Source organism: Cherax quadricarinatus, chromosome 23 (genome assembly GCF_038502225.1).
Source record: "Cherax quadricarinatus isolate ZL_2023a chromosome 23, ASM3850222v1, whole genome shotgun sequence".
In the NCBI taxonomy this organism is placed as follows: domain Eukaryota; kingdom Metazoa; phylum Arthropoda; class Malacostraca; order Decapoda; family Parastacidae; genus Cherax; species Cherax quadricarinatus.
The window spans coordinates 8,983,993-9,000,631 of NC_091314.1; the positions used below are offsets into that span (position 1 = coordinate 8,983,993).

The 16,639-nt window shown below is 37.1% G+C and overlaps 2 protein-coding genes across 4 annotated transcripts in view; one reads left to right on the forward strand and one right to left on the reverse strand.

Moving 5' to 3' along the window:
• cyp33 (peptidylprolyl isomerase cyclophilin-33) overlaps positions 1 to 2,083 on the forward strand; it is a 39,040-nt gene extending 36,957 nt beyond the window's left edge. For all 3 annotated transcript variants that reach the window (XM_070087865.1, XM_070087867.1, XM_070087866.1), the window contains one exon: positions 1,867 to 2,083. In XM_070087865.1, the coding sequence (XP_069943966.1) occupies positions 1,867 to 1,935 (69 nt within the window). In that variant the 3' untranslated portion in view covers positions 1,936 to 2,083. The remainder of the gene's footprint in view (positions 1 to 1,866) is intronic.
• A 6,011-nt stretch (positions 2,084 to 8,094) lies between these two features.
• Positions 8,095 to 16,639, reverse strand: part of LOC128685595 (protein lin-9 homolog) — a 100,229-nt gene continuing 91,684 nt past the window's right edge. The window contains exon 14 of the mRNA XM_070087861.1: positions 8,095 to 9,579. The gene's annotated coding sequence lies outside the window, so the exon portion shown is untranslated. The remainder of the gene's footprint in view (positions 9,580 to 16,639) is intronic.

Sequence of the window (16,639 nt, forward strand, 5' to 3'; positions counted from 1 at the left end):
TAAATGACCTTGCACAACACTTTCCAGGAACACTGCTGCAAACTCGACACTGTCATTGGATTTAGAACAATCAGTGTAAACTGCAGTGGCATGAGAATGAGACCAGAAGTGGTGGTGAAAAAGGGGAGGGAGAAGCCACTGTAAGTATTTGAGCTTTTGCACATGGCAATGGGGAAGAACAGACGAACTGTTAGAAACTTGCAAGGGGAAAGAGAAAAGTTCGATGCTAGATGAACATTTAAAAGGGGCAATTGAAGAGAAGCCAAGAGCGAGTGAAGATGAAGAGAAAAGGGACAGAGTAAACAGGGATGGCACACAGTTAATGGACCTCTACTAACGTCCATTGCCATCCTCTGTGTAGAAGATCGTGAAGGTCATGAGAGTGGACAAAATATCAGAGGCAATATGCATCATGCTGATCATTCAAGGATGGAACATTTGCCTCTGCAAATGTTCCGTCCCTAATAAACTGGATCAAATTTAGGAGGAGTCGCAGGAGAAGCTGCAGAATATACATGTATGTAGTTTCAATAAAATTACAGCTGAATGCAGGAGAGCTAGATATAGTTATGGATATAGTGCCTACACTCTGATGAATGGTTGGAGATGGGATTTGGAAGGGAAGGGTCAGGTAAATTGTGATGTCAAACTAATTCTCGTAATGCAGCAATTAAATTATGGGGAGTGTATTAATCACACTATTATTATTACAGCCTCTCCTCACTTAAGGACGGAGTTCCGTTCCTAAGACCACGTCAGTAAACATTATTATTATAATCAAAAAGAAGCGCTAAGCCACAAGGACTATACAGCACGTCAGTAAACAAATTCATCGTTAAACGAGGAGCATACTATAATAGCAGTGGGTTTGTGTCAACCCTCTTTGATATTTTTTAATGTCACCTTTGCACCATTCATAACATTGTTAGTATATTTTTAAATGTTTACAGTGTAATACACAAATAACCCGCACATAAAAGAGAGAAGCTTACGACGACTTTTCGGTCCGACTTGGACTTTGTCAATGGTCCAAGTCGGACCGAAACGTCGTCGTAAGCTTCTCTCTTTTATGTACGGGTTATTTGTGTATCATTCCAGTCACGGTATTGTGCCTTTTTTTTTTTTTTTTTTTATTCGCCGGTATTCTCCCGGCCCGGGTCTTTTCCAAGTAGTGGTGACCCGGCCTTGGCTCCCTATCTGGGGAGTGTCTCGAGACTTAAGTCTCCCATGGGAGGAGGTACAAGTACCTCCTCATCTTTGGGACCAAGTGTCCCCAGGCCTAGCCACATTCCCCGCCCTCACGGGGCTCGTAGGGAGAAGCTAGGCCTCTGGTCTGCCATCTACCCTGCCTCAAAGGGGCTCGTGGGGATGGCAGTCTTATGAGCTGCAGATGGTAGCAAGCTCAGGCCTTTTTTTTGTTATTTATAGTGTAATGTATATTGGAATAAACAGAATAGAGGAAATCAGCTCCATTATACATTATTTAGGTATGAATGTTGGTCAGAGAGCCCGTCATAAGTCCAAGTCGATGGTAAACAAGTACAGTGGACTCCCGCATAACGATTACCTCCGAATGCGACCAATTATGTAAGTGTATTTATGTAAGTGCGTTTGCACGTGTATGTTTGGGGGTCTGAAATGGACTAATCTACTTCACAATATTCCTTATGGGAACAAATTCGGTCAGTACTGGCACCTGGACATACTTATGGAGTGAAAAAATATCGTTAACCGGGGGTCCACTGTATGTCGCTAAGTGAGAAGAGGCTGTATTATAATCATAACTAAGCACTACACATTAATCACACTACTTGAATTTCTATTTTGGTAATGATGTATTGCATTAACTATGACCTTAATTTTCAGAAGTGTGGAACAAAGGCAGGAAAACCAACGGAAAAGGTCATCATTTCTAACTGTGGCGAGCTTGTTTAACTAAACCACTACAATGAAAGACCTTCGATGCATTAACTGTATAATTTTTTTTTTAACGTCGGCCATCTCCCACCGAGGCAGGGTGACCCAAAAAAGAAAGAAAACTGTATAAATGTCAAGCAGTATATAATAAAATTACTACACACAATTGTGGTATATTAAATTTACTCATTTCCCATTCAGTGCCTTAAGCATTCCTTGTCAAATTATTATTATTATAATCAAGGGGGAAGCGCTAAACCCGGAGGATTATACAGCGCATTCCTTGTCAAAGGTGCACCTAGTTGTGAAAAAAATTTGAGGGTCATACAGCACTTGGGCAATGAGATCAGGTTTGATCCAATAAAGGTTCCTTGATGCTGGTGAGGGGCTTTTGATCTAGGAAATTGGATCTGTGCTCCAGTTCCCTGAATTGAGCCTGAATGCTTTCCATCCCCCCCCCCCCCACATGCACTGTATAATCCTGGGGGTTTAGCACTCCCCCATGATTATAATTGATCCAATAAATGGGAGGGCAGTTCTAATTCCTTGGATCACAAACCCTTCAACAGTATCAAGGCATCACCCTCAAAGGCAGAATTTTTTACAAAATTATAATTTAAATATAAAGGCACAATACAGTGACAAAAAAATACACAAATAACCCGAACTTACGAGATGAACTTATGACGTTTCAGTCCGACTTGGACATTAACTAGTCACACACAGAACTAGTTAATGTCCCAAGTTTTAGTTTCCTAAGTGCAGGTTATTTGTGTTAATATAATTTAAAGGATATTATTATTATTATTATTATCAAAAAGAAGCACTAAGCCACAAGGGCTATTTAAAGGATAAAAACAGTCATTAGGTTAAGAAAACCATTTCTAACTTTTAAAATAGTTTTACTCTCTTTACATAATGTACAAATATGTAACATGATTGACCATAAGGCTATCAAAACTATTTACACCAAACCTTTGAGGAAATAAACAAATTGACCAAAGAAATAATAGAGCAGGGCAAACAAATTAAAAAAAAATGCCCAGTTGTACTGGTAGTTTGCTCTTTACATATATTTGAAAACAAGCGCCACACCTGTATGGGTCATACAGCTGCTCTGTACATAACCACATGAAATACATAAATAAATTTATTTTGTTAATGTACAATGCCACACTTGACTTCCACTTTCAAAAGAATTCTTGAAGTCAACGATACATTCCAATGTGAAGGTCACATGTTTTAAATAATTGTAATAAAATTCAGCTTGTGTAATGTAACCAAATTATTGAATTTCAAGTTTTACATTAAGACAACCATAAACCCACGTCCATACCAAAAACTCTTCTTGTAACAAGAGATTCTATATACACCACACAATACAGACATATCTGCAATATCGAGTTATTTTTCGGCCTATAAGAGAATGTATCAACGACATCAAAAACACCTCTTAACACTTCACCAGTGTGAAAACTACTGGTATTATCTTAGTTATGACTAGAATTTTCAATAAAGAAAATGGACAAATAAAATTGTTAACAACGCCAATGTCAAACTCAAAAGCATTTTTTTTTTAGGATGAAATCTTTATATATATAATATATATATACACACAGGGGTACCTCAAGTTCCAGAAGGCTGCTCGAGTGCCATTACTGAATGAATTTGTTCCCATAAGGAATAATGTAAATTAGAGTAGTCCGTTTCAGACCCTCAAAAATACACTTACATAATTGTTCGAGTTGGGAGCTGTTCGAAATTCGAGGTACCACTGTGTGTGTGTGTACGCGCGTGTATATATATATGCGTGTATGTGTGTACTCACCTAGTTGAGGTTGCAGGGGTCGAGTCCAAGCTCCTGGCCCCACCTCTTCAATGGTCACTACTAGGTCACTCTCCCTGAACCATGAGTTTTATCATACCTCTGCTTAAAGCTATGTATGGATCCTGCCTCCACTACATCGCTTCCCAAACTATTCCACTTCCTGACTACTCTGTGGCTGAAGAAATATTTCCTAACATCCCTGTGATTCATCGGCATCTTCAACTTCCAACTGTGTTTCCTTGTTGCTGTGTCCCATCTCTGGAACATCCTGTCTTTGTCCACCTTGTGTGTGTGTGTGTGTGTGTGTGTGTGTGTGTGTGTGTGTGTGTGTGTGTGTGTGCGTGCACGCACGTGTGTGTGCGCGTGTGTGTGCACGTGTGCGTGTGTACACGTGTGTGTGTATATGCATGTGTATGTGCATGTATGTGTGTGTGTGTGTGCACGTGTGTGTGCATGTGCATGTATGTTTGTGTGTATGTATACAGTGGTACCTCGGGATACGAACAGCTCAAAACTTGAACAATTATGTATGTGCTTTTGTAAGTGTATTTTTGGGGATCAGAAATGGATTAATCTAATTTACATTATTCCTTATGGGAACAAATTCATTCAGTATCGGCTGTGTAACAGCCTTCTGGAACAAATTAGGTTTGTATCCTGAGGTACCACTGTGTGTGTGTGGGTGTGTGTATACACACACACACACACACACACACACAGTGGTACCTCGGGATATGAACCTAATTTGTTCCAGAAGGCTGTTAGAGAGCCAATACCAATTAATTTGTGGTACCTCGGGATACGAACTTATTTCGTTCCAGAAGGCTGTTCGAGTGCTGATACCAAATGAATTTGTTCCCACAAGGAATAATACAAATTAGATTAATCCATTTCAGACCCCCAAAAATATACTTACAAAAGCACTTACATAAATAAACTTACACAGTTGTTCGCATCTTGAGCTGTTCGTATCCCGAGGTACCACTGTATATATTTAATTTTGCATTTATTAACAATATTATAAAAATGAGAATTCTGACTATAAAGAAAACTTATTACAATGTTTTGTTAGAACGCACCAGCAAACTGGAAATGAAAACTGAATGATGTTCTGATCTGCTGAGCCTATTACTAAACAGGAACAACTGCCAATGGTACTTAAGCTTTTACTTTTTCCTGCTCTTGCCCTCTACCATACTATGTTGAAACTGGCTATTATCTTTCCAGAGCCACATAGAATGCAAAAGAAGTGTTCACTTTGTTGATACATCACTATTCTTTTCAGTAATATCTGGATAAGCCATAAATAAGAAAGACTTGTGTAAAAGGTCTATTTCAAGTTTGCTTCACAGACATCACTAACAAGCTTCAATACTGTTTGAACATTGCCAGCATGAATTTCAATACTTTTTTTCCATAAATGCTTGCCTCTCCCAGTATACTGCCATTACCTCTCATTCTTCACTCATTTAACTTTACCTGACCTATGCAATCAACCCTACTTTGATCTCTCTGCTGGCTTTTGTTGTTCCTCATCCATCAACTTTATAGTGATCCAGGACAGACTGAAAAGTTACACAACTTTCATTTCTAATTTGTATACTACTTGTGATTTGTTTTAGCCATGAAATTGTGATATTTTTTGTTACCTATTTAAAATATTGAAGAAAGGAACAGGTTATGACAACACACACAAATTATCCACAAGATAAATGCCAGCCAATTACAAAATCAAACAAAAATCACATTAGAATATAAAACATTAGCTGTGAATATCAGTACAGTACATAATAGGAAAATAATTCTTTACTACATTTCATTCAATGAAGCAAAGTGCCAAATAGAACATAATATCAGATGTGTATAAAATGAATTTAATAGTAATGAATAAAGCAAGTGCAGGTTTACAAATGTAAACAAAATACCCCAAGTTGATCTGAGCTATGCTACTAATCATAAATCACGGTTTATGATAAACTTTTGCATTTAGTACATTACCATACACTTGGTAATGCTTCTGTTACACTAAACTGCCTTGCATAAACTATAGGTACTCCCATTAAGTTAACAAATTTACAGAAGCAGTATTTTCAAATTTTTTTTTTACAATAACTTTTACATGATAATATAAAAGAACATGTAACATTACTTATTTAATTTGAATTGCTCTCCTGAACTTTTTTTTTTTTTTACTTTAAAGTTGGCTAACCAAATCTACATTGCTTTGTAATCTAAAAATAAAAGTATACATTATATACAAAATTTGTGTATGTACTGTACATGTACATTACAGTAGGCTGTAAACTTCATTCTCTGAATTATTATCACTCAACTCTTACATGATAGATATGAGAGCCCACAAGATTACTGTATGTGAATCCAGAAGTCACGAAACTGCATTCCTGCAGAAATAACCACTGTTTAAAAGGATTAAAAACCTAATAGTTAAACAGATCTACTACAGTATCTACTGTCATGTGGTGAAAAAAAAAAAAAAGTCCCAACCCTTATTGTTTAATATACATAATATACAACAATCAATCTTTTTCTCTAAACATACAGCTTAAAAAAAGCAGATCATTATGTATGAAAAGTATGAGAATGCCTAAAATGTCACATGAACTGCATATAATTTAAGTGTACAGTATTTATCAAATTTCCTACATTTCCAAAAACCATATTAAGATATACTTAAGAAGTTCCATTGCTTTGATTAATAATAATGAAAAGCAGAGTTCAACTGATAAACACTTCATTTTAACTTAAAAATAGCTTTTCAATGATAAAAAAAACTTGTGGATTATTATTATATTCATGGGGAGGGAAGAGAGGGAGCATTAAACTCAGGGGGTCATACAGCATCTGGGGTAACGGGAGGAACTCAAGTTCAATCCAAGGAGAGGAGGTTAGGTCCAAGTTTTTGGATCAAAAGCCCTTCACCTGCATTAAGGAGCCTCCCTTGATGCAGGTGAAGGGCTTATATCGAAAGGATGCAAGTGTTATTTTCATAATTAACTACTGATGAGAAATCAAATAAAACAGCAGACAAAAATTAATGTCCTTCAGAAATTGTTTCTGCAACACTGATTAGGGTTCAGAGCACAGTATTATAAAATTCTGGGATAAACCAAAAAATTAACATTCTAATATGCTCTCCCAACCAATTTGTTTCTTGAATGTTATGTAGACTTGGTTAAGCTGTTTGGCTGTACATGGGATTACCAGTACTTTAAATATTTAGAGTACAGTATGTATTCTATACATGAAAACTGATATAAATTTTGCTCACGGTGTGTATTAAATGCTAAGATAACTTTTTTGAAAGAAATTATGATTATTCTCTTGTAAATCCTCCAAATACAGCATCATCTGTGAAAGACAAAAAACTTTCTGGCCTAAGATTACAGTCTCAATTCTCAAGATTAATAGAGGCAATGGTTTTTACCTCAAAGTTGAAGTGCTGCAGATTTCAAAATTCATGTGATCAATAATTCATATTGGTACTGTCTAGTAAGCTTGTTAACCCTTTGACTGTCGAAGGGCCCAATCCTGAAGTTGCTCCTGGTGTCGCAAAATATTCGAAAAAAAAAAAAATTATTTTTTCTTATGAAATGATAGAGAATCTTTTCCCGATTGTAAAGACACCAAAAAAACGAAATTTGATGGAAAACTGACGGAATTACGCTCTCGCGAAGTTAGCGACTTCGGCGATATTTAAAAATCGGCAATTTCGCCCACTTTGAGCCCTATTTTCGGCTAATTCCGTTATTCCAGTCAACCAAACTCATAACTATTTCTTCAGAACTCTATTTTTTCTATCGATTGAGCACAAGAAACTGCCCATTTACCGATTTCAACTACCCAATAACATGGTCAGAAATTTGCAATTTGGCCAATTTCACGAAAATTAAAAAATACGACAATTTCAAAATAAGGTCCAGAATGAACAATGCAGACATTCCTGGCTCTAAAATAAGATTTTCTTTGTTCATCAGTCATGTCTCCAGGTCCCTGTGATATTACTCTTGCTTTTTATTTTGAAATTTTATTCAAACAAAAAATAGAAGATTTACTGTTATGCAGACTACTGCAATACTGTAATAATTGTAAAAATTACATCAACCCATTCATGACTGCGTATTAGAATGGCTATTTGGACATTTATTGGACAATGACATCATTTGTTTACTTTTGAACATCGGCAAAAATCAAACATTTCCTGTACTTTGTGCTCCATTTCCAGGTTCTTTTTATAGTAAAATTAATCAAAATCACCTCCATTTCTATAATATAGTTTCCATTCTATCAAATGAGACCATGAAAACGAGAATACAACCACAAATACTATACGAAAATAGACCACAAAGTCGGCATTTTAATTAAAAAAAACGGTCGGAGTTTTTTTTTTCTCATTATGCACTGCGTGCTCCAGGATTTTTTTTATGTGGTGCACACTGACCACACAGACCCATTCTCTCACATGTGGGCCTACTAGCTTTCTCCTGCCTGATTTGAAGCCGCTAGAATTTATGAGTATATATACGTCAAACACGGTACCTCACAAACGTATATATACGGCCGCGACAGTCAAAGGGTTAAATCTAATGTAGTACATGGGTTCCCTAACTTATGAGTTGAATTTCTTAAGTTATTTGTAGCCTTAAACCTCTTAATTATATTATTACTGTATATTAAGGGTGAAGAACTAAACCCATAGTGATCAAAAAGCAACCATTATCCTATAGAAAAGTATAGTACAAAGAATGCTTGCATCACACAACTGCAGACCAGTAAATCTCAATACAATTTTCTCAATACGTATATCTTTTGGACCATGTTCAAAAATACAGATCATTGCAACCTGAATGCTTGTAAGCTGAGGGAAATTCCCCCCCCCCTCCATATACTGTACATCCAAAAGTTTCTCTGTTAGTTCAGTCACCTGTGGACCAGCCTAACAAAGAACAGCCCAGTAAATTGTACCTGACAAGGTTTTAGATAATGTTAGGCTCCAAAAGATCTTACAAGGTACCTTACTGTGCCTTATAATTGGTCATTTCATCCCAAGGAGTAAGCTAATATTTATGTTCCAATCCAATTAACACACATCCACAAAAACGTTCCACACTCAACACCTATTTCCTGTAATTAAGCATATAACATTTACCTTACCCTTTAGTATTCAACACTGAATAACTCTCATGGGTGGTCTAATGTTGACTACTTATGTCACAAAGGACCAAAGCAATTTTCTCACCAAGGTCAAATACTGATTAATTATACCCCTTTTTTTTAACAATGAATTCATCTAACCACATTAATTAATAAAATCAGACAATCAATATTTCTACTTGAAATTTAAAATTTATAATACATGTATATTATACAAAAGTAGTTAAAAAAAAAATTCCCCACTGAATTACCAATTTTACACTCATTTCAGTATCAACAAAAGGGGTGTCAATATGACACTGAATATTTTCAATGTTCACCGACAAATGAAAAAATAAAATAATTGTGAACATTTTTCCCCTTGCTCAAATTAAAAAAAAAAATAATTAAATGAATGGTTTTATACCAATATGTTGATGAATAATCCTGATGCAAGATCTGGGTTCTAGAGAGGCTTCACCTGCACAGCAAGCTTTAAAGATACACAGGTGTTACATTTGCATCTTATTGATCAACAAGTTGGTATTATACCATTAATTGAATGATACTTGTATGACACATCATACTTTTGCTAGCAGGCCTTGCCCACGTGTTGACATCAACTGCTGCATTTCTCCACTACTTCCACTGGCTCCAGCATAAAAGGATTTGTCCTCATGCCTCTGTATTAGATAGATAAAGCCTATTGCATAAATGAAACATCTCGGTGCCATAAAATTTCACATTTCTTGACTTAAGTTGTACCAAACAAATAGGAACACAAACACATACTTTAGATAAATGCATTCAACAAAATGAAAACTATAAAGAAATAGTAAATGTGCGAGCTGTATGGGTGCATCATCATCATCATTAGTGGTAGTAATGATGGTGGTGGGGGTGGATGTGTGGCATGCCCACACCATTCTTCACCCATCCACTTGACTGGTTTCGGTCATAACAAATACAAGTTGGATTATTAAGGTATGGCTATTATTACATTCATATTATTATTATTATTATAATCAAAAAGAAGCGCTAAGCCACAAGGGCTAGGTATTACATTCATAAAAAGACACTAAAGTTACATTGTACGGTAGATAAATATTGATAAATTTCACATTTAGGGTAGGGTCAATCAGTGACAGAAGTGTGTTCAAACATGAGCACCTCCCTCCCTCCCTCAATCATAGAGTTGCTGTATCATCTCTTCATTAGCAGCTTTTACTTCATTGTGTAATACAACAATTTCTGATAAAAAAAAAATGCAGGAGAGAGAAATTATCAGCAGAAAGTACTGGCAGACTGGTGGCCTCCTTCACAAATTTACATTATGGACAAGACAATTCAGATGTTTAGTGCCATATTACTGAGTGAGATTAATTCCAGTTTTGATGGTGTGGCTGAAGATATTGACAATCTGAAACATTAGAACACTGGAATGGAGGCTGCAGCCAACAACTGCAATATGAGTGTTTTTCTCAACTTCTCTGAACTGTGCTGTCTCATGGCCTCATTAACAATTGTTACATTATGAATTTTTTCTATTGTCTCTGATAAGGAATTACAAGGAAAAAATTACTGCATGAAATTACAGACAGTATTTTACTACCCAGGTGGAAATCATATTTTAACTTGGAGAGGGAGAGAGGAAGTGGGATAGGAGAAAAATATATAGTGTGTGTGCAAGGGGTCTGGACATGCAGCAGGCATATATGTATATGTATGTATGTATGTATGTATGTATGTGTGTGTGTGTGTGTGTGTGTGTGTGTGTGTGTGTGTGTGTGTGTGTGTGTGTGTGTGTGTGTGTGTGTACATATATATGTAGGTAGTAGGTTGGTAGACAGCAACCACCCAGGGAGGTACTACCGTCCTGCCAAGTGAGTGTAAAATGAAAGCCTGTAATTGTTTTACATGATGATAGGATTGCTGGTGTCTTTTGTCTGTCTCATAAATATGCAAGATTACAGGCATGTCTTGCTACTTCTACTTACACTTAGGTCACACTACACATACATGTACACATTTATTTATACACACTCATCTGAGTTTTCTTTGATTTTATCTTAATAGTTCTTGGTCTTATTACTTTTCCTTTTATATCCATGGGGAAGTGGAATAAGAATCTTTCCTCCGTAAGCCATGCGTGTTGTAAAAGTCAACTAAAATGCTGGGAACAATGGGCTAGTAACCCCTTTTCCTGTAAAGATTACTAAAAAGAATAAGAAGAAATTTGTCAAAGTGGGAAGTCTGAATGTGCGTGGATGTTGTGCAAATGATAAGAAAGAGATGATTGTGGATGTTAAGAATGAGAAGAAGCTTGATGTCCTGGCTTTAAGTGAAACAAAGCTTAAGGGGGTGGGAGAGTTTCAGTGGAGAGGAATAAATGGGATTAGGTCAGGGGTTTCAAATAGAGTTAGAGCTAAAGAAGGAGTAGCAATGTTGTTGAAGGGTAAGATATGGCAGGAAAAGAGGGACTATAAATGTATTAATTCAAGGATTATGTGGAGTAAAATAAAGGTTGGATGTGAAAAGTGGGTTATAGTAAGCATATATGCACCTGGAGAAGAGAGAAGTGTAGAGGAGAGAGAGAGATTTTGGGAAATGTTGAGTGAATGCGTGGGGTGTTTTGAACCAAATATGAGAGTACTTGTGGTTGGGGATTTCAATGTTAAAGTGGGTAAAAATGTTGTGGAGGGAGTAGTAGGTAAATTTGGGGTGCCAGGGGTAAATGTAAATGGGGAGCCTTTAATTGAGCTATATGTAGAAAGAGATTTGGTAATAAGTAATACATATTTTATGAAAAAGAGGATAAATAAATATACAAGGTATGATGTAGCATGTAATGAAAGTAGTTTGTTAGAATATGTATTGGTGGATAAAACGTTGATGGGTAGGCTCCAGGATGTACATATTTATAGAGGGGCAACTGATATATCGGATCATTATTTAGTTGTAGCTACAGTTAGAGTAAGAGGTAGATGGGACAAGAGGAAGGTGGCAACAACAAGTAGGAGGGAAGTGAAAGTGTATAAACTAAGGTAGGAGGAAATTCGGGTGAGACATAAGCGACTATTGGCAGAAAGGTGGGCTAGTGCAAAGATGAGTAGTGGGGGGGGGGGGGGGTTGAAGAGGGTTGGATAAGTTTTAAAAATGCAGTATTAGAATGTGGGGCAAATTGGGGGAGGAGGAGTATGGAAGTGAATGTTTTCAGATACTTGGGAGTTGACGTGTCGGCGGATGGATTTTTGAAGGATGAGGTTAATCATAGAATTGATGAGGGAAAAAAGGCGAGTGGTGCGTTGAGGTATATGTGGAGTCAAAAAACGTTATCTATGGAGGCAAAGAAGGGAATGTATGAAAGTATAGTAGTACCAACACTCTTATATGGATGTGAAGCTTGGGTGGGAAATGCAGCAGCGAGGAGACGGTTGGAGGCAGTGGAGATGTCCTGTCTAAGGGCAATGTGTGGTGTAAATATTATGCAGAAAATTCGGAGTGTGGAAATTAGAAGGTGTGGAGTTAATAAAAGCATTAGTCAGAGGGCAGAAGAGGGGTTGTTGAGGTGGTTTGGTCATTTAGAGAGAATGGATCAAAGTAGAATGACATGGAAAGCATATAAATCTATAGGGGAAGGAAGGAGGGGTAGGGGTTGTCCTCGAAAGGGTTGGAAAGAGGGGGTAAAGGAGGTTTTGTGGGCAAGGGGCTTGGACTTCCAGCAAGCGTGCATGAGCGTGTTAGATAGGAGTGAATGGAGATGAATGATACTTGGGACCTGACGATCTGTTGGGAGTGTGAGCAGGGTAATATTTAGTGAAGGGATTCAGGGAAACCGGTTATTTTCATATAGTCGGACTTGAGTCCTGGAAATGGGAAGTACAATGCCTGCACTTTAAAGGAGGGGTTTGGGATATTGGCAGTTTGGAGGGATATGTTGTGTATCTTTATACGTATATGCTTCTAAACTGTTGTATTCTGAGCACCTCTGCAAAAGCAGTGATAATGTGTGAGTGTGGTGAAAGTGTTGAATGATGATGAAAGTATGTTCTTTTTGGGGATTTTCTTTCTTTTTTGGGTCACCCTGCCTCGGTGGGAGACGGCCGACTTGTTGAAAAAAAAAAAAAAACTTAATTATAAATGAGTTCTTGCTAATTGACCAGTTTTACATATTCGGCACAACATATATAAGCAGAACTTGCGATCTTGGCTTAAATAGCAACGCTCATCTTGCCATATAGGACAAGTGAAAATTTGTGTATGCAATAATTTCGCCGAAATAATTCTGAACCTAAAGAGAAAAATATATTTCACTGTGTTTGTTTAGTATTAAATTACTGTAAACAAACCTAAAATATATTTAGTTGGGTTAGGCTAAAATAAATTGCTCTTTTTATAATAAGGTTAGGTAAGTTTTCTAAGTTCCTTTTGGTGCAAAATTATAAATTTTTACATCAACATTAATGAAAAAAAAATATATCTTTTAACGTATAAGAGAAAATTTTAGAAAGGACTTAATTTTAAATGAGTTCTTGCTAATTGACCAGTTTTACGTATTTGGCACGACATATATATATATATGTATGTATGTATGTATATATATATATATATATATATATATATATATATATATATATATATATATATATATATATATATATATATATATATATTTATCTTAATAGTTCTTGGTCTTATTAATTTTCCTTTTATATCCATGGGGAAGTGGAATAAGAATCTTTCCTCCGTAAGCCATGCGTGTTGTAAAAGTCAACTAAAATGCCGGGAACAATGGGCTAGTAACCCCTTTTCCTGTAAAGATTACTAAAAAGAATAAGAAGAAGAAAATTGTCAAAGTGGGAAGTCTGAATGTGCGTGGATGTTGTGCAGATGATAAGAAAGAGATGATTGTGGATGTTATGAATGAGAAGAAGCTGGATGTCCTGGCTTTAAGTGAAACAAAGCTGAAGGGGGTGGGAGAGTTTCAGTGGAGAGGAATAAATGGGATTAGGTCAGGGGTTTCAAATAGAGTTAGAGCTAAAGAAGGAGTAGCAATAATGTTGAAGGATAAGCTATGGCAGGAAAAGAGGGACTATAAATGTATTAATTCAAGGATTATGTGGAGTAAAATAAAGATTGGATGTGAAAAGTGGGTTATAATAAGCGTGTATGCACCTGGAGAAGAGAGAAGTGTAGAGGAGAGAGAGAGATTTTGGGAAATGTTGAGTGAATGCGTGGGGAGTTTTGAATCAAGTGTGAGAGTAATGGTGGTTGGGGATTTTAATGCTAAAGTGGGTAAAAATGTTATGGAGGGAGTAGTAGGTAAATTTGGGGTGCCAGGGGTAAATGTAAATGGGGAGCCTTTAATTGAGCTATGTGTAGAAAGAAATTTGGTAATAAGTAATACATATTTTATGAAAAAGATGATAAATAAATATACAAGGTATGATGTAGCACGTAATGAAAGTAGTTTATTAGATTATGTATTGGTGGATAAAAGGTTGATGGGTAGGCTCCAGGATGTACATGTTTATAGAGGGGCAACTGATATATCGGATCATTATTTAGTTGTAGCTACAGTTAGAGTAAGAGGTAGATGGGAAAAGAGGAAGGTGGCAACAACAAGTAAGAGGGAGGTGAAAGTGTATAAACTAAGGGAGGAGGAAGTTCGGGTGAGATACAAGCGACTATTGGCAGAAAGGTGGGCTAGTGCAAAGATGAGTAGTGGGGGGGTTGAAGAGGGTTGGAATAGTTTTAAAAATGCAGTATTAGAATGTGGGGCAGAAGTTTGTGGTTATAGGAGGGTGGGGGCAGGAGGAAAGAGGAGTGATTGGTGGAATGATGAAGTAAAGGGTGTGATAAAAGAGAAAAAGGTAGCTTATGAGAGGTTTTTACAAAGCAGAAGTGTTATAAGAAGAGCAGAGTATATGGAGAGTAAAAGAAAGGTAAAGAGAGTGGTGAGAGAGTGCAAAAGGAGAGCAGATGATAGAGTGGGAGAGGCACTGTCAAGAAATTTTAATGAAAATAAGAAAAAATTTTGGAGTGAGTTAAACAAGTTAAGAAAGCCTAGGGAAAATATGGATTTGTCAGTTAAAAACAGAGTAGGGGAGTTAGTAGATGGGGAGATGGAGGTATTGGGTAGATGGCGAGAATATTTTGAGGAACTTTTAAATGTTAAGGAAGAAACAGAGGCAGTAATTTCATGCACTGGTCAGGGAGGTATACCATCTTTTAGGAGTGAAGAAGAGCAGAATGTAAGTGTGGGGGAGGTACGTGAGGCATTACGTAAAATGAAAGGGGGTAAAGCAGCTGGAACTGATGGGATCATGACAGAAATGTTAAAAGCAGGGGGGGATATAGTGTTGGAGTGGTTGGTACTTTTGTTTAATAAATGTATGAAAGAGGGGAAGGTACCTAGGGATTGGCAGAGAGCATGTATAGTCCCTTTATATAAAGGGAAAGGGGACAAAAGAGACTGTAAAAATTATAGAGGAATAAGCTTACTGAGTATACCAGGAAAAGTGTACGGTAGGGTTATAATTGAAAGAATTAGAGGTAAGACAGAATGTAGGATTGCGGATGAGCAAGGAGGTTTTAGAGTGGGTAGGGGATGTGTAGATCAGGTGTTTACATTGAAGCATATATGTGAACAGTATTTAGATAAAGATAGGGAAGTTTTTATTGCATTTATGGATTTAGAAAAGGCATATGATAGAGTGGATAGAGGAGCAATGTGGCAGATGTTGCAAGTATATGGAATAGGTGGTAAGTTATTAAATGCTGTAAAGAGTTTTTATGAGGATAGTGAGGCTCAGGTTAGGGTGTGTAGAAGAGAGGGAGACTACTTCCCGGTAAAAGTAGGTCTTAGACAGGGATGTGTAATGTCACCATGGTTGTTTAATATATTTATAGATGGGGTTGTAAAGGAAGTAAATGCTAGGGTGTTTGGGAGAGGGGTGGGATTAAATTATGGGGAATCAAATTCAAAATGGGAATTGACACAGTTACTTTTTGCTGATGATACTGTGCTTATGGGAGATTCTAAAGAAAAATTGCAAAGGTTAGTGGATGAGTTTGGGAATGTGTGTAAAGGTAGAAAGTTGAAAGTGAACATAGAAAAGAGTAAGGTGATGAGGGTGTCAAATGATTTAGATAAAGAAAAATTGGATATCAAATTGGGGAGGAGGAGTATGGAAGAAGTGAATGTTTTCAGATACTTGGGAGTTGACGTGTCGGCGGATGGATTTATGAAGGATGAGGTTAATCATAGAATTGATGAGGGAAAAAAGGTGAGTGGTGCGTTGAGGTATATGTGGAGTCAAAAAACGTTATCTATGGAGGCAAAGAAGGGAATGTATGAAAGCATAGTAGTACCAACACTCTTATATGGGTGTGAAGCTTGGGTGGTAAATGCAGCAGCGAGGAGACGGTTGGAGGCAGCGGAGATGTCCTGTTTAAGGGCAATGTGTGGTGTAAATATTATGCAGAAAATTCGGAGTGTGGAAATTAGGAGAAGGTGTGGAGTTAATAAAAGTATTAGTCAGAGGGCAGAAGAGGGGTTGTTGAGGTGGTTTGGTCATTTAGAGAGAATGGATCACAGTAGAATGACATGGAAAGCATATAAATCTATAGGGGAAGGAAGGCGGGGTAGGGGTCGTCCTCGAAAGGGTTGGAGAGAGGGGGTAAAGGAGGTTTTGTGGGTAAGGGGCTTGGACTTCCAGCAAGCGTGCGTGAGCGTGTTAG